This window comes from Callionymus lyra, chromosome 11, assembly GCF_982586985.1.
Source record: "Callionymus lyra chromosome 11, fCalLyr1.hap1.1, whole genome shotgun sequence".
Taxonomy (NCBI): domain Eukaryota; kingdom Metazoa; phylum Chordata; class Actinopteri; order Syngnathiformes; family Callionymidae; genus Callionymus; species Callionymus lyra.
The window spans coordinates 19,844,935-19,861,832 of record NC_141828.1 but is presented as its reverse complement, the minus strand read 5'-3'; the positions used below and the strand labels follow the sequence as shown (position 1 = coordinate 19,861,832).

At 37.8% G+C, this 16,898-nt stretch overlaps 1 protein-coding gene across 1 annotated transcript in view; it reads right to left on the bottom strand.

Annotated features, from left to right (window-relative positions):
* Window positions 1-16,898, bottom strand: part of LOC148069556 (E3 ubiquitin-protein ligase NEURL1-like) — a 45,938-nt gene that overhangs the window by 9,120 nt on the left and 19,920 nt on the right. The window contains exon 4 of the mRNA XM_087802322.1: window positions 150-860. Coding sequence (XP_087658448.1) covers window positions 150-860 — 711 coding nt within the window. The remainder of the gene's footprint in view (window positions 1-149; window positions 861-16,898) is intronic.

Sequence of the window (16,898 nt, the reverse complement as noted above, 5' to 3'; positions counted from 1 at the left end):
AGTTCCTTATTGGAGTGGTAGACTTATGGACACTTTGAATTATAAACTATGAACTGAACCAGTTCATTTTAAAATTGGTTAACTGAAGTTTGAACTAGTTCACATAGAAAGTTGACTTTCCCAACACTGGTTATAGCATATAGACCCACCTAGAATCCTGAGTTGGTTGAGGGAGCTGTGAAGACTGAAGAACACCCAGAGAGGCCTGGAGTTGTCCACACACAGCTGCATCCCTGCACTGATGCCGTTGTGGCTCACGATGACCTCCCCCTCGGAGTTCACCACGAACCCCAAGATGTCGCCGCTCTGAAGAGGCACCGCCACGCGACAAACGGCCCAGAACTCCTTGCGGTCCACGAGAGACTCCGGGTTGGACGGCAGGTCGCTGGGCTTGAGCGCCGCGGGGTTGCAGGAGGTGACGCCGTAGGAGAGGCAGCCGGGCCGGGCCACGCCGGCGTTGACCTTGACGAAGACGGTCTCCGAGGAACACACCGGTCGACTGGTGAAGGCCAAAGTTCGGTCGTCACCGCGCTGGTGGTGGTCTCTTCGCGCCACCGTGTATTTGTCCAACATGGTGACGTGAACGCCGTGGACGGAGTGGAAGTGCAGGTCCGTGTCCATATGGCTTGGTAGCAGAGAGCACTGCTGGGAGTTCTGGGAGTTCTGAGGAACATGGCAGGAAGAAGAACTCAAAGACTGCTCCTCCTCTTCGGTCTCTAGATTCCTCTCTTGTTGCTGCTGGCTCAGATCACACAGGCTGATGGAGAGACGAGGGTCTTCTCTGCTCTGCTGGACGGAGTAGAGTCTTCTGACCGTGAAGGGACGAGTGTGAACGTAATCTGGACTGATCATCTCACTGTCTGTGGAGAGAATCCAAGTATTAGCAGCTAATAATCCTTACATTTTCCATAATACAGATTGATCTTATATTTGACGTCCTTTGTTGAATTTTTACACAGAACAAACTGTGAACATAAATACGATTATAAAAGAAAATACATCTGAAAAAAAGTTTTTTCGATTAAAATACAAGGGAATAAAATGTCTTCTTTTTGCAAGTAGTTAAACATTTTGGTTGTATTTAACCTGGTATAAATGTTTTGTTTTTTTCCTCAGCCATGAAAACATTATTGCATTACAATTAAAACTGTAATCGTGACATAATGTGATTATTTCATTCAATGCAGCTTTTATATTACAACTTTCAGACTTTTTCCTGATTATATTTCACATTTTATTTCATGTCATATTATACTGGGATAAACAATAATAACAATATTGTGATGTGATACTCGTTTTAGTTAATTCATATGTATTTCACCAAACCCATCATGAAAACCTTAATTAATTAAACAATTCATATTTTTGGAATCAATTGAGATCGTTTATTTTCATACTTTTCATGATTTACTTCTTTCAAATTGTCATTATTCTTTTGAAGCATGGTTTAAATCATGGTTGATTATACGACACTGGTTAGTAAAGGAGTGTTTTAAAGCCGCAGCACATAAGATTTCAATCATGTAACCACAACTGTAAAGGCTTCCCCTTTTAAATTCCTGAAAAGATCCAAACGTTTCTTAAAAATACTGTTCAAGATCACCCTTTTTTTCATGTACTATCCCTGGTGGTAAAAAATCACATTACATTGTAAACAAGAACGGTTGAAGCAGCAACTTTAGCCATAAGGCATGTTTAGTGTATTTTAAAATACAATGACGAGAAAAAAAATCAACATTAGAATTACGACTCTTGAAGTAACAGTACAGGAAACCGCAATGATAAGAATGAGTAACTGCAGAAGTCTGCGTATCCTATCTGTTGAATATCGCATTAATTGTTCAAAAGATCATTTCTTGAAAGCATTCTGCAGACTCTGCTTCGCTGCAGGCAGATCTTTGTTAACCCATAATGCAGTTTAGCGAAAGCAAGGCGAGCTTGTTAGTGCAGTGGTCTGGAGGCAAACTCAATAACAGTGACGACATTAAATCAAAACTCCATTTAGTATTCTCCACATGTGCAATCGTGCTTTGTTTTATATTCACCTCAAGTACATGAACCCATCAGTGTAAACACATTGTAGATTCTGTCTCCTCTAATTTAAAACATGTTCCTCCTAATGTAATCTCTGCGTGGAGAAAGGAGCGTGTGGAAGTACAACACGGACAAACACTCCTTCTTTATGCTCTGAATCAGACCATGGAGCTGCAGGCCTGCGGGCCACATTACACTACTCATTATACTGCATATACTGACATTATATTATTGGAATTATCGGGAAGGGACACTGCTCTGGTTCTCTTGGATCTAACATTAGCCTTTGACCTTTGATCACCATTTTCCTAGTGAGAAGACTGAGGGATGAAGTGGGACTGTCTGGGTCTGTGTTACAGTGCTTTGTTAAAGGCTTTCTGGGCGCAGTTTTAGTGTATCTGCCAATCAAATAAGGTCTGAATCAACGGATCTGTTGTGTGGAGTCCCTCAAGGTTCTGTGTGCGTCCTTTATTATTTTTGCTGTACTTGATTCCCCTGGGTGAAATCAGTCGGAGATTTCCTGATGTTTCTTACCACATTTTTGCTGATGACATCCAGCTCTACTGCTCTTTTGATCCAACTGAGCCCCAGAGGCTGAACAGCTTAGTCAATTGTTTGCTAGAAATCAAACAATGGCTGAGTGAAAACACTTTGCACTTAAATGTGGACGAAACTGTAATTCTGGTTATTGGGCCTGATGATAAGATTCCAGGGTTAAGTCAGTACTTGGGTGACTTGGGTCAGGTCTGTCAAATGAGCCTGAGAAACCTGGGTGTTGTATTTGACAGAAACATGTCTCTAGTGCAAAACTGCAGAAAACTGACCAGAAACTGTTTCCTTCAACTGAGAAAATCTCTAAACTTAGGAAAATTACGTCACAAGACGATCTGGAGCTTATAATCAATGTGTTTGTGTCTTCTCGTTTAGACAATTGTAACAGTTTATTTTTGTGTCTAAACAAGAAGGATCTGTCTCGCCTGCAGCTAATACAAAACTCTGCAGCAAGAATTCAGAGCAGCTCTAGTAGAAGAACTCAGATTTCTCCGATCCTTAAAACTCTTGGATCGGCTGCAAGTTTCTTTCAGGATAACATTTTTAAATTCTGGTTTTTACTTTCAGATCTATTCATGGTCAGGCTCCTCCTTACATCAGTGATGTGATCCAGCCTTACAGCCCAGCTCGGGCTCTGAGGTCTGTGGATCAGAATCTACTGACGGTTCCACACACACGGTTCAGGACTAGAGGAGAGAAATCCTTGCAGGCTTTTGCTCCTAAGCTTTGCAACGATCTTCCTCTCTCTTTGTGTTTGGATGTTTGGATCTACTGACTCTTTCAAGAAGCATCTTAAGACATTTTTAATTGTGCAGGATCCTGTGTTTGTCTTATGTGTCTTTATCTTTTAAGTATATATTTTAACTGTGTATTGTTTGTGATTGTTTAAGTGCTTTAGGACCGTGGTCTAGAAAGGCACTCTAGAAATAACCATTACCTACATACTTACACTTATACAGGTTTATGTAACATTGAACTAAAGGCGATGGACATGTAGCTGAAGAAGACCATAAAAACGTCCTCCCACTCTGTCTACAGTGAGATTTGTCTTCAGCTAAAACCAGCACAGGTGCTTGAAGGCATGGGTCAAAGTTCAATTTTCTGTTGAAGAGACATACAGTACCAGAGATGTTATTGACTCAGTGATGTAGTTAAACAATTCCCCACTGTTGCACTGCAGCTTCTAGACAAGTTGACTGGAGAAAAGAGATGAAAGTAGAAACAAAAGGCAACCAAGAGTCAAGAAGACATGTTCAAAGGGAGACCTGTAGCACCGCTTGACGGAAAATTCCCCTTCAGTTAGATTGTATCTCAAACGATTCCTCTGGAGTAAATAATCAGATTTTCTTTTTTAAATTCTCTCCAAAACGGTTCCGAGAAATATCCCCGGGATTACAGTGACGGGTTACCATACTTACCACGGAGCACATCAATCTGTTGTGAATGCAACAGGTATTTTAGTGGAGCTTACAAGAAAAGCTTTTGGTCACATCGTACCTCTCACATATTATTTTGGGAACAGCAGTCGAGAGAAGGATTGCAAATCCTAGGAACTCTTAAAAGTTTTCCCATTGTGTAAGTAGGAAGACGGATCTGGGATCTTTATATACAGTACAGGTCAAAAGTTTGGACAGCTTTTCATTCAAAGTGTTTTCTTTATTTTCATGACTATTTAGATTAGTGCTCCCCATACTAAGCTCCCCTGAACAACACCAGAGCCTCATTTTGATTCATTTTTTAGGGGGTAAATTATTTTTTTAGAGTAGCTAAATAAAGATCAAGGCTGTTTTTTATATATATTCTTCAACCATCTCCTTTTTTTTTTGCTCACTAAGGTCTGGTTTCAAATATATCAACATTTTAGGGCCTAAAGTAATATGACTTTACTATATTTGGTTATTATATTTTTGTGGCTTTTTCTTGTGAAGAATTCCGAGAGTGTTATTTGTTTTTTATTTATTCCACAAATGGTAATTTTATTTATTTTCTGCCTTTTTTTTCCTGGTGAAGAATCCAGAAAAGGGTCATTTGGTGATCTGTGGCTTTCTTGAAAACTACATTTGTACATTTAGGCACCCCTGTGATGGTTCTTTTTTGTTACAAACTGCCCCCAATTAGAGAAGGGAAAAGTTACGCGGCCCTCACAGGAAAAAGTTTGGTGACCCCTGGTTTAGATTATTGATTATCCTTCATGGTTTCAAGGCATCGAAACCATGAAGGAATTAGAATTATGGATTCAAAAAACAAATTTGAAATAACTGAAAACATGGCTTATACCTAGTTTCTGAAAAGTAGACTTAGCTTTTTCATTTGCTGTTTATCAAATCAAAGAAGGGCCCTGCGTTACAGTACACTGTAAGACAGTGCACTAACTTGTCCAGTGCTCAAATTCCCATAGGGTAGTACTGTCTCAAACTGTCTACACACACTACACACAGAAATTACTCGACAGCTTCTTCCTCTAATACTTTTTAGCGCTGATTGCAACCAGCCATTAAAACCGTATCGCTGACACAGCGCTTTTTTGACAAATTGAAATAAGTTAATAAGTTGTGTTTCATTTTGTTATTACTGTTGTTGTGTTGTTTTATGGTAAAATTAGCTAGTAGCTTCCGTTTAGCGTCATCTACGTCACTAAGATGGCGTTAATGGTGGAAAGTGTTCATAGATCCACACTAAATTATCTGGCTATTTGAGTGCACCAATTGAGTGCTCATTATGCACTACATTTTTGCTCACTGCTCATTGGGACGCACTTGTGCACTCAAAATATTAAGTGTAAGGGCAGAAGTGCACGATTTGGGACACACCCCAGAATACAAGAGGTAGTCACCTGACATGGTTTTCACTTCACAGGTGGGTCTTGTCTGGGTTACATTCGGGTATTTATTTACTTTACATGAGTTGTGTTGTGCAGAAGTCAGGTTGAAAGACAGGCTTATTTGACGACTGTTAGAATTCATATATATTTATTATAAAAAGAACCAATCAACGAGAATAGAAACAAGGGACATTCATTACTTTAAAAAATGTAGGTCAGCCAGACCAGAGAAATGCAAAAAGCCTGTTAGGTTGACTGTACCGTCTGGACTGTACTTGAATTTTAGATTTGGCCGATAACATATCTTAAACCGTTTTAAAATCGACCTCAACTGTTGCATGGAGTCTATCAAAACGTGAGCGCGTCTTCTAGTGCTCAGCTCTTAACTCTTGCTTATTTACATAGTGACCTCCAGTTGGGTCACGTGTTAGCATGTCTAGCTAAGCCTCTCTGGAGCGCCGAGAGTGGAAGGCATCCTGAAAGTGCATCACATGTCCGTCCTCGTCGTCTCCCGCGCTCATAAATACCCTTTTCTAATTCTGCCGACTGTAAAATAGCAGCCACATGGGATCATCGTCGCAAGACCAACAACAATGCCGTGTGTGTTTGTGTGTAGACAGTTGGTCGCAAACATCGGCCGCAGTGTCGCTTTCTCTGGGATGTTCGCCAAATTTAACACAAGCTAAAATTAGCCTGATTGGACATCTGAGTCGAGGATGATGGCTTAATCCACCAGGGTTTTCCCTCTTGGGAAGCAGGCGGGGAGCGATGGGGCGCGAGGAACGAGGACAGGGTGAAAAATAGGGTGAGCGTGGACGCTCTGGAAGAGGGAATACCTCGCCAGCTTTATCACACAAAGGCAGCGCATCTCCGGCCAGACGCTGATAAACTGCTTGAACTCAATTACTTCCTCAGTCAAGAGTGCCCCCAAGCAAGCATGAGACCCATAAGAATAGCAGTCTTATCGCCCCGAAAGGTAAAGTTAGCCGACTTGGGGACACAAGAGATAACTTGTTTTCTCGCTGTTACAATTTCCTGTAGTCGTTGTTTGGGACGTGGTCAGAAGTGAACAGGGACCTGAGTAACCAAACATGAATGCCTACAATAACAAAATGGATCTCAACATTTGCAGAGTTGTTTATTTTTATTCTAATCTAGGTATAAAAAAACATTAGAGGGGAATGTTCCTCTGATATATAACTGATCCTTTTGTTGGTGTGTAGTCCGGAGCCAAGTCAAATAATGACTGGATAATAATCAGTCCTGTTAGGGAGGAAGTCAACGACCAAGACAAACACTTTAAGATTAATATTCAAGATGCAACCAGCCGGAGCAATCATGATTATTGCCTTTTGTAGTTGAAACATAGAGAGAAAACACCCATGTGTCATATACTTCATTTAGCATGACAAATGAGAAGAGCACAAATACAGCTCAGATTTCTGCCAAGCAGCTCATTTTCAACTCAAAACAGATCGATTACAGCAGCATGCCAGGTAAATGGTTGCATTAACTTCTGTCTGAACAGCGAAGTGTTCCTTTAAAACAAAACAACCTTTAAAAGGAGGATAATCAATAATAATAACTCGAAATAATATAAGTTCAGAACTAATCTAAACTTCAAAAATCAGCATTTCTCCATGTGTTTTCTGTGTATTACTTCCTCAAGTGATGGACTTTTCAGTTATAGTGAATAGTATTAATAGTATTCATTTCAGTATTTTTTGCAACCAGACAGATGGATAACAAAAGGGTTACAGTAAGATATAATGTCTATAATAGTAGCATTATGGCTTTGAAAAAAGTAGATAAAAAAAACAATTAAATAAAGTTGAAGAGAATTTAGAACAATGTTGTCATGTTGAATTCATATCTAGATATTTTTTTACAGAGCTAATATCTCTAGAGCGACACTGAAATCAGCAACAAACAAAAAAGACCTAAAACTACGACATGAAGTAACAATATCCACAAACAAAATGTCTCGCCAAGTTTAACACAAACACGGCCCATAAAAACATCCAACGCCTTTTTTAAAAGGTCTTTATAAGAACCTGTTTCCCTGTTGATTGATCTAAATGCCAGTCTTGCTCAAACAGGTACAGACTAGCTTTTCATGCCTTCAATAATGTCAGGATGATCAAACATGGCTTTTATTCAAACTGCTAATCGTATCTCAGTTCTCCAGAGGCTCTTCAATGGAACATAATGAGAATTAATGATACGTTTGAAACGTGAAAGTTCAAGTGTTTGAAGCCTCTGGATTTCAGCAGAAGCTCTAAATCGACTTCTTTTGCAGGAGAACAAGGAGATACTGATTAAGTGCTCAGCTGTATTGGACACGTAAATAAAGTCCTTTCTGTGTCGCTGGAGCGAGAGCCCCTCAGAGAGAAGTGTAAACAAAAGGAACACAATCCAGACTGACAGCTCTCTTCAGGGTCAGCACTTGACCCCTCTGCTTCTGCTTTCATTAGGAGACAATCTCGACCTCTCGTTGAACGTTAATACGTCGCGGAATGTTAAGAACACACGCCCACAGCAGAGTGCGCGGTATAAACATCTCTGTGTGTTTTGGGTTTACCCTCAGTGATAAAAAACGGAATATCCCAACTGGAAAAACCTGTTCCTTGCAAATTCAACATGGCGGATATGAGTGAAAAAAGTAGTCAGTTTAACTGCCAAAGCAAACAGTAAAGCTCCACCTGATCCTACAACAGATCTACCTCTGTTCCTTTTATAGACCTAAACTGGAAAGATGTCCATCCTGCAAGAGTTCAGTTTACTCCTTAACCCACTGGAACCGGATTAGGAGGCTTTCGGGGTCGGCCGTACAAGGTCGGCTGCAGCAGTTGTGCATGCATGTGTTAAAGGATTTACATAGAGTATCCCGGCCCACGGGGGTCGATTCGGGCCACTGTACGGAACGAGAGAGTGAAGTCATTGTCATGAGAAAGGAAGTTGAGAGGAGGGCCGTCCAAAAATGTAGCGTGCTTATCAAAGATTGAAACAAGAGGGAGCTCCGGGGGTGATGAGCTATTTAAGAGCGTCTCCAGTGAAGATACGCTTGTAAGAATAACTGGACTCTGTGTGGACTCTCGGTCATCATGACATACTATACATCCGTTGTTTTTTTGATCCTCATACTTTAAATGCACACTTCTACTTGGCAAAATACAATAATTGCACCTTGTAACTCTGCTACAAAATACATAAAAAATATGCTTTGTGTTTATGATTGTGTGTTCCTTTTGGGGTTTTCTTTCCTTTAACCTTAAACAGATTCATATTAAGAGTTTTTTTTATATAATCCAAAGAAATCAACTAACACACGAGACATTATAATGATTTATATAAAGTGTCAAGCCATTTTTAAATGACCTGCAACAGCTTTAAATATCTGTAAAAGGGCCAAAATTCAGTTTAATGCTCATTTAAAGTATATTAAAAAAAGTATATTATAACAATTTCCAGAAAGCATAGACTTCAAATAAAGATATTTTTGAGAAATAATAAAAAATAGGAACAAGTACAATAGATGAGGAATGGGGAAAGCAGGTTTCCATTTTTGCTCTAAGGAGAATAAAAAAATGTTTTTTGCTGACTCGGCCTGACGGAGGATAAATCATGCATTTTGACAATAACAACAAAGATGTTATAACACAGTGGTTCCGCAACTCCTTGTCCGGGGACTGATACCGTTACTAGAACGCATGAAAATTTAAAATAATTTACATAATTTCTGTTCCGTTGATAACCGTCTTAAATGTGTTTTGTTTCGAAAATAGATGGTATTTCTACTGAAGTAACATTAGTCTGTGACTTGTTTAAGTTTACTCAAAAAATAAGGCTGTAAAAAAAATGTTTTATGAAGGTCGGTCCGTGAATATAATGCCCACATTAAACCTGTCCACTGTGGGGACCCCTGCTTTAAAAAGAAATTGCGTTTTTGTTTGGCGACTAGGTTGAAACTCTGGCATTCTTATTTTAAACCTCAACACTATCATTTATTTTTCCCTTGCTTATTGTTTAACTATGCCAACATTTCACCTTAAAACTACATTAATAGAAATTATTTTAACTATTTATGGTTTATACCCTTGTGTTACCTCTGGGTCAAGGTGACCCGGTGGCCCGAAAAAACAAATGTGTTTGTGGTATCCCTTGTGTTATCTCTGGGTCAAGGTGAACGACCTCCATCACTCGTATGTATTGCTGGAATCCAAGGAGGTCGTTCACCTTGACCCGGGGACAACACAAGGGATATACAAACACATTTGTTTTCGTGTCACCTTGACCCACACAAGGGTTAATGTCCACACCGTCCCAGTTTCTCTCTTGAGCCGTTCGGAAAATGCCCCCCTGAGAGTGAAATGGCACCAGGATAAATATAATGCTTTGATATCTGATATTTCACGTTCTTTTCTAGGTTCACAAGTTGTTTATTCGACACATCATCATCATTGAGTCTGTGATTTGGTGCCAGGTATTTTCGGAGGTCTGGACCTCAACCATGGAAAGGAAATTGATCCTGATGCGACGAATAACAAGAGTGACGCGACACTAAACACCTCGAGGGAGTCACAAGGACACCAGGCGTTAATGAGCCAAATTGAAACCTTATATCATTGTACACTAATTTTCCCACGTAACCTTTCGACTAGATGTGATGTTTTTTTGGGCTCTTGTATCTATGTAGACACGTTTTTCTAATTAAAAATAAATGTTCTTGTTTTGGTCAGTGATTAAGACGACACATCTGCCAGACAAACAAAGCAAAGCTCACTCATCTGACTGTTGTTAGATTTCTCTCTGAAGGTCTCCCCCTGCTCAGCCCAGTGCCCGAAACCTGACAAGCTCCATTACATTTTCCTTTTTTTTGATTCACTGCGAATCTGTTAGTCGCCGTTTGCGGTGATTAAAGCGCTCTGAAGCTCATCAGCATGTCCAGAAGCTCTCATATGGACCTGCAGAGTTCTATCCAAACATGAAACATGGCATCTCTTGACACTAATCCTTCAGTGATGACAACAAGCTTGTAAACAATGCTTTAAAGACATCAATTGAAAATAGAATGCAGCAAAGTACTGTACATACACTCAAACATTTATATTGTTTATTATTTTGTCTGTTATTTTTTGTGGCTTCGACCGAAATGCTTCGCTAGTACCGAGATTTGTAATATGCTTTCTTTTAGTAGTAGTTAAGGTATCGGTATGGACGATGTTTGATTGATACCCAGTCCTTTTTATATAAAATAATTATTATTATTGTAATTGTATTATGTAATATTTTACTAAAATCCAAACAAAGGTATATAACAATGCTTTAATGACATGCTTTTTTGGCTGTTGATGCTTCTTAGCATTCGGCTAGCTTTAGGTTAAATTGCTGTCGTTCTTTTAAAGCGTCAATAATACGTATATATATATATCTTTTTACTAATTCATATACATATGTATATATAAGATCAATAGTTTTATCTATCTATATTAAACTTTTTTTGTGTTCATGGAAGTGTGATTAAATCATAGTTGCAAGAACTCTGCTGGTTATTTAAAATTATGAATATTTCTTTAGCTAAATGACGTTAATAAACGTTATAACGGACAGACTGGATCAAAATTAAACTGAGAATTTGTTCATATTTGTGTGTTTTTATTTTGAATATGAAAATAGTTTTCAAGAAGTATTAGTAAATTAGGATCAATTTAGATTATTTTCCCAATATTAATAGCATCAAGTTAACTGGCTTTTTTCTGATATCATGAATTTGTACATTGACTTCAACCCCTATTAAAATAATTAAGATGTATATTAAAATAAGTAAGATGTATATCAAAAGAAATAAGATGTATATAAATGTTTTTTTGTCTGTATAAGGCACTCGTTAAACCTGTAAAATATATTTCATCTAGAAACCCTTGCTTCAGTGAAGGGCACAGGCAGAACAAAAAAACACATACAATAGTTTTTGTGTAATAAAACAGGTTGAAATAGAACAAAGTGATGAGCTGGAAATCATATGATCCAGAAAGAAAAGGCTTTGAGCGCTTCAGATCATTGGGCAACATTTTCACCCGTCTTTAATCGCAATATTGCTTTTGTAAAAGATCAAAAGTCTAATCTTCAAAAGTGCACACATTGTACAAAGACTGTTACAAGTGAAAAAATGTCCTTACTCACAGGAGCAATTCAAATCAAGCGCACTCCAAGCGAGCATTCCAGAGTAGCCATGTCATCAAACAGATGTTATATTTCCCATGATGCCTTTGTGCGACCATTGAGGCTGTCGTGGCCATTTTCCCGAGAACACAAAAGGTCGTTTTCTTTCAGTTCACAACCCTTTAGGCAGTAAACCTCTGATCTCACGAGAAGGGAAAATAGTTATTTTGTGTCTCAGTCTCTTAGTCTTTTTGTTAAGTAAGTAAATAAGTAAGGCTTGAGACCCTCTTTATATCTTTGCACTTAACTTTGAGAAATGTTTGATAGCAATATTGCTTAAAATAAACAACACAACTTGAGACCACTGCAATGACACATCGCTGTCAATAATCCCCAATAAGACTAAGGGTAGTGTAATTGTAAATATTGTTTATAATGCAAAAACAAAAGTAATAAAAAAAGAGTCTTTCAATCTGCTGTGAGTGGAATTTAAAGGAAGGTTACTCATGATACTACAATTGATATTTGTTCCATTTTGTGTTCTTGTGTGAATAGTTGAGAAAGTAGGCTATATTTAAAGCGGTTTTAGGGTAACTAATGTGTTGATTTAAGTGTGTCTTAAATAGATGTTGGACTCTAGTGTACTCATCAGTACAGAAAACTCTCTTTCTATTGAAATATTTACATTAGAAATTACAATTGCATTTAAATCCACTGAAAGAATGTTGTTTTCTATAGAGCTAAAATCTTTTTACCACATCCACTCTGCTATGATTGGTGAAAGATCAAGGTTTGTCCTGGCCTGTTATCCATCCCGGAAGTCTCCACCTTTAAGGGACTTGTTGTATAAACAAAGCCTGGTGTGATTACAGCTGGTTGGAGGGGGAGTAAAGCCATTCTCTCCTCATAATGGACTCTCATAACCTCTCGTTCGGCCATATTTCAGACGGGGTAGAACTTTATAAAGTAATAACTTCAGAACATGGAGAGGATGACTTTAATTTAAAAAAACAAAGAAGTGAGTCAGGAGAGTTGGGTTTTCACATTAGTCTCCTTTAACATATTTGTCATATTATCAAATAGATGTCTTCAAAAACCTTTTCAAATAAGGAACAAATCCCATGTTTCAGAAAGCTCTACAGTAAATATTGAAAAATTATTTCAGATACCCTCAAAAGTTTGAAAGTGTATTGTACACAATGAAATTTGTCTGAGAAACATCCATCATGCTCTTTGAAAAGTTAAGAGCTGGACCATAATGGCCTCCAGGACCGACAGTAATGTTGGGAGCTTTATTAGCCTCCTGGAGGACACCTTGGTGCAGGATTCATAATTTTGGGGAGAGGACTTGGAAGTGTCTATTATCAAGTGAAAATATCCAGTCCTCTGACAAGTCGAACATTTCTGAAGATTAATCTGAGAGATTAGCATATAGAGAGGTAATATAGCATGAAAGAGGGAGCAGACAAGAGTGAAATGGAGGGACAGTGTGTAGCAAGATTCATGGGTTACTGTAATTCTGCCAAAAAAAAAAGAAATAAAAAAAATCACTCAATGTTTATAATATGGAGACATTAGCGTCTTGTTGCTTTTCTCACTCAGCGCTCTTGTTTTCGTCTTTGCCTTTGGCAGCAGACTGACGTTTGACAGATGACTTTGCATAGTGTTATTACCATCCTGGATTTTCAGCTTATTGTTGTTGGGAGGATTATGGACGTATGCAGCGAAGCGGAAGTCAAACACAATCGCACAATGCCGATTTGTAGTACTTTGGGGTAATTACACCCTTCATGCATATCGCGCCGCCTCCATCAATCAAAATTACCGGAATAGTTTAGCTCCTCTGAGTGCTCTAATAAAACCCCAGACACAACTGAGACGTCATCTCAATATGTTTTTTAAAGATTTACAAGTTAACTTCTTCTTCTCCGATAAAATTCCGACACATCCTTCAATTCTGCCTGAACAGTCAGATTTATCTCTCTGACCTCACTACATTTAAAAAAAAACAAAAAACGTTGGAATCCAAACGGCAAAATCTCGTCAAACAAAATCCCCATTACTGGTGTTGACAAGTCAAACAATAAGCAGGATCTGAAAGCGAGTGAGGTGCTCCGATACTGAACCAAAAATAGACACAAAGAAAGGAAAGTGCAGCACAATCGTGGCGTATATACAAAATAGAGAGGTTGAGTTGCCTGCAGCTATCTCTTCATCTGCTGACAAAACAGGTAGGAGTCAAACCAACAGCCTTTTTTCCAACCGCTGAGAGACACACTTCAGTTGGAAAAATTGTTCATAGCAAGTTTTCCTCTGGAGGCAAATCTTTCATAGCGAGCAGCAGGAAAAAGCGTTGATGCGCTTGTGGTTAGTCAACGTGATAGTTCACCCAGATTTCACCAATTTTCCTTCTGACCCTACCGTCGACTAAGGGTTGAGATTATTTTCAGAGCAATCTGTTACTTTTACGAGTTATAAGCAAAAATCAATGTTCATTTTAATGAAGTCAGTCATTTAGCCAGTCTAGTGGAGGCTCTTGTAATATTTATTCCTGAAAAAAATCCTCATGTTGAGGCTTCAATACAACATGGATGTTACAGACGAACAGTTTGGAGGTATTTAGATGTTTTTAAGTGTCTTTTTGGAAGAAGATGAAGACGAAGACAACTGAGCTCCAGTCGCTACATTAAAATGAACAAACATTTTCGTCTATAACTTCCTAAAAGGAACAGATTACTCGGAAAATAATCCCAACCCTTAGTCGACATGAGGGTGAGTAGAAAATGAGTGAATTTAGATTTAGAGTTTAAATTGAATAATTATGATGTTTAATTGTTGGTCCAACCAGTTCCAATCCTGAAGATATGTATTTAAAGCATGTTTTTGCCTCTGCTTATATTCTACAATTTGAATATTTAGCTTCAAGCTTTGTTACTGTTGTAGTGAGACTGTTTTACTATCAGTGATCTACTGACTTCTCTGGCTTGTGTCCAGCGTATGTCAATTCACTATTTGAATGGACCTGCCCAAGGATCAAATGAACTGAGTCACTAAGCTCCTTTAAGTCTACTAAAATACCACTTAAATTAAGTGGCTTTGGCTTGTCTATTTGACCTACTTTGACAATATTTAACTTACAGTACCTCGTGAGGTTGAGTCAAATGTTGTCTTAATTCTCATGTGAAGTTCACTTTGTTGAGTTTGAAGGGCAACTAATGTATTGAGGTTTGTCACCAAGCGTCATATATCCTGGAAGTCTCCACCTCCAAGAGACTCTTTGTATAAAAACAGATGGGAGTGATTACGAAATAATCCCTCTCGTAACTTGTCATTCGTTGAGATTTCAGATGGGGAATAACTTAAAAAAGTGTTAAGTTTAAAACATTGTCATGATGAGAGACCTACTGCATCTTGGAGAGGAAGACTTCAACATTTGAAACATGTGATCTACAACTAGTCTTGTTGTAAGAATCCATGTAAAATGTACATTTTTCTAACTTCCTGCTGTTTCCCTGAATGTATTCTTGTTCATTGATGTCTGCTGAAGCATCATAAAAAACTCAATAAATCCAAATCAAGCCAGTTTGTGCCGAAAGAAGCCCTCCAGTTGTTTTTTTCATTTACCGTATCCACAGATTTCTTTTTCACAAATTGATTTTGTTCAGGTCATACACCCTCTGTTATCATTAACCTTCTCACACAATTTCTTAAAAAAGAATATTGATAGTAAATGCAAATCTACTATCATTTAAACTTCAACATTTTTATTTTATAATTTACATTTTGTCCAATAAAAAGAGCCTGATTCAGCACTAAATTGTAACCCTGATACTGCCTGAAAAAAAACAATACTTCAAATATGTATAGACAAAGCCAAAAACCCTTTCCAGAAGAAAATAATGACACAAAGGCCACAACTCAGAGCAGGTTTGTCTCAAAAGAGGAAATATGTTGTTGACATTTAAAGGCCAGTGGATATAAAAAGTGCTTTAAGCTCTGAAGTCACGTCCAGACTTATTATTGATCAGCTTCACCACAGAGCGCAAAATGCACCTTTGAAATAATAATAAAAAGGGAATTTATCTCTGCTTTAAAAGGTTTGTTAGATTCTAATTACACATCCTACTAGAATTTCACCCTTAATTAACACTATATGGTCATTCATTTAGAGTTGTTTCTTTATATATTGTTATATTATCACAATAGTTTAAATAAAACAAATGCTTCGGGGGAAACACTATGATTAACGATACAGCCACTATTACCTAAATCAGATTTGTCAAACTCAAGCTATTTTTTTTTAAGTTGCCCAAGCTTAGAGACAAAATGTAATGCTGGTGCAGAAAGAAATAAGATATGTAAATGAAAATCTGGAAATTTAAAATAAATCAAGAAAAGTGATGCAGATTAGACTAGTCTGTTTCTCTTTGGCTATAAAGTGAGTTAAATATGAAACAGAAAAAGAGTAGTTTGTATTTTTTAACTAGATTAAAAGATAGATTTGTATAAAAAATACTGCTCATAAATGATCAGTTGAAGACTTTATACTCTAAAGAGAATGACTTTAACCAGGTCTGCCCAATTTCAAAAAATGTCAAGTGGCGGGAAAATGTAGATGTATATGATTACGTCTTCCATTTCATGACAGCTGTGGCGTCATAAACCTGTCATCTTTGAAAAGGCCATATGACTAAGACGGTTGAAATATGATTATTAAATTATTTAAAAAAAAAAAGTCTACTTTATTTTGTGGGATAATAACTCACATTCTTTATAAGATCTCTGGCAGTCATTGATAGAAATGTATTGATTTATAGCATCATTAACCTGTCCCCGTTGACAATGACATGTATGCAAAACAGCTAAATTATTATGTTTTAATTGTCATTTTCTGGATGGATGGATAAACTGAATGACAAACGTGCATTTTAAATTTGGAAATGAGGAATTACAAGGCAGACTAAGCTGATTCAATGCTCTTACTTTGAAAGTGTATTTCCTACTACTTGTTGGTGTTTTAGGAAATGATCTCAACGTGAAGTTGGTGATAACTTGTTGCTGAAAGTAAAGCAATTATTCGGATGCTTTTTCAATTTAAGTGCGGCTCATGATGGGAGAAACTACGAATAGCTTGACTGACGAATGATGTCAGTGCTGTTGTGTTAAAATGTTATTATAAGTTAAAATGACCTGATGTCTCTGTGTTGTGTGTAGAAGTGCTCTAACGAAAATATCTTGCTTGGTTAAGATTGCAGTGTGCCTTCCGTGGTTGGACAGATTAACAAAAAAAGGGCCAAAGTTTATTATCATGAAATAAATGAATATAGAG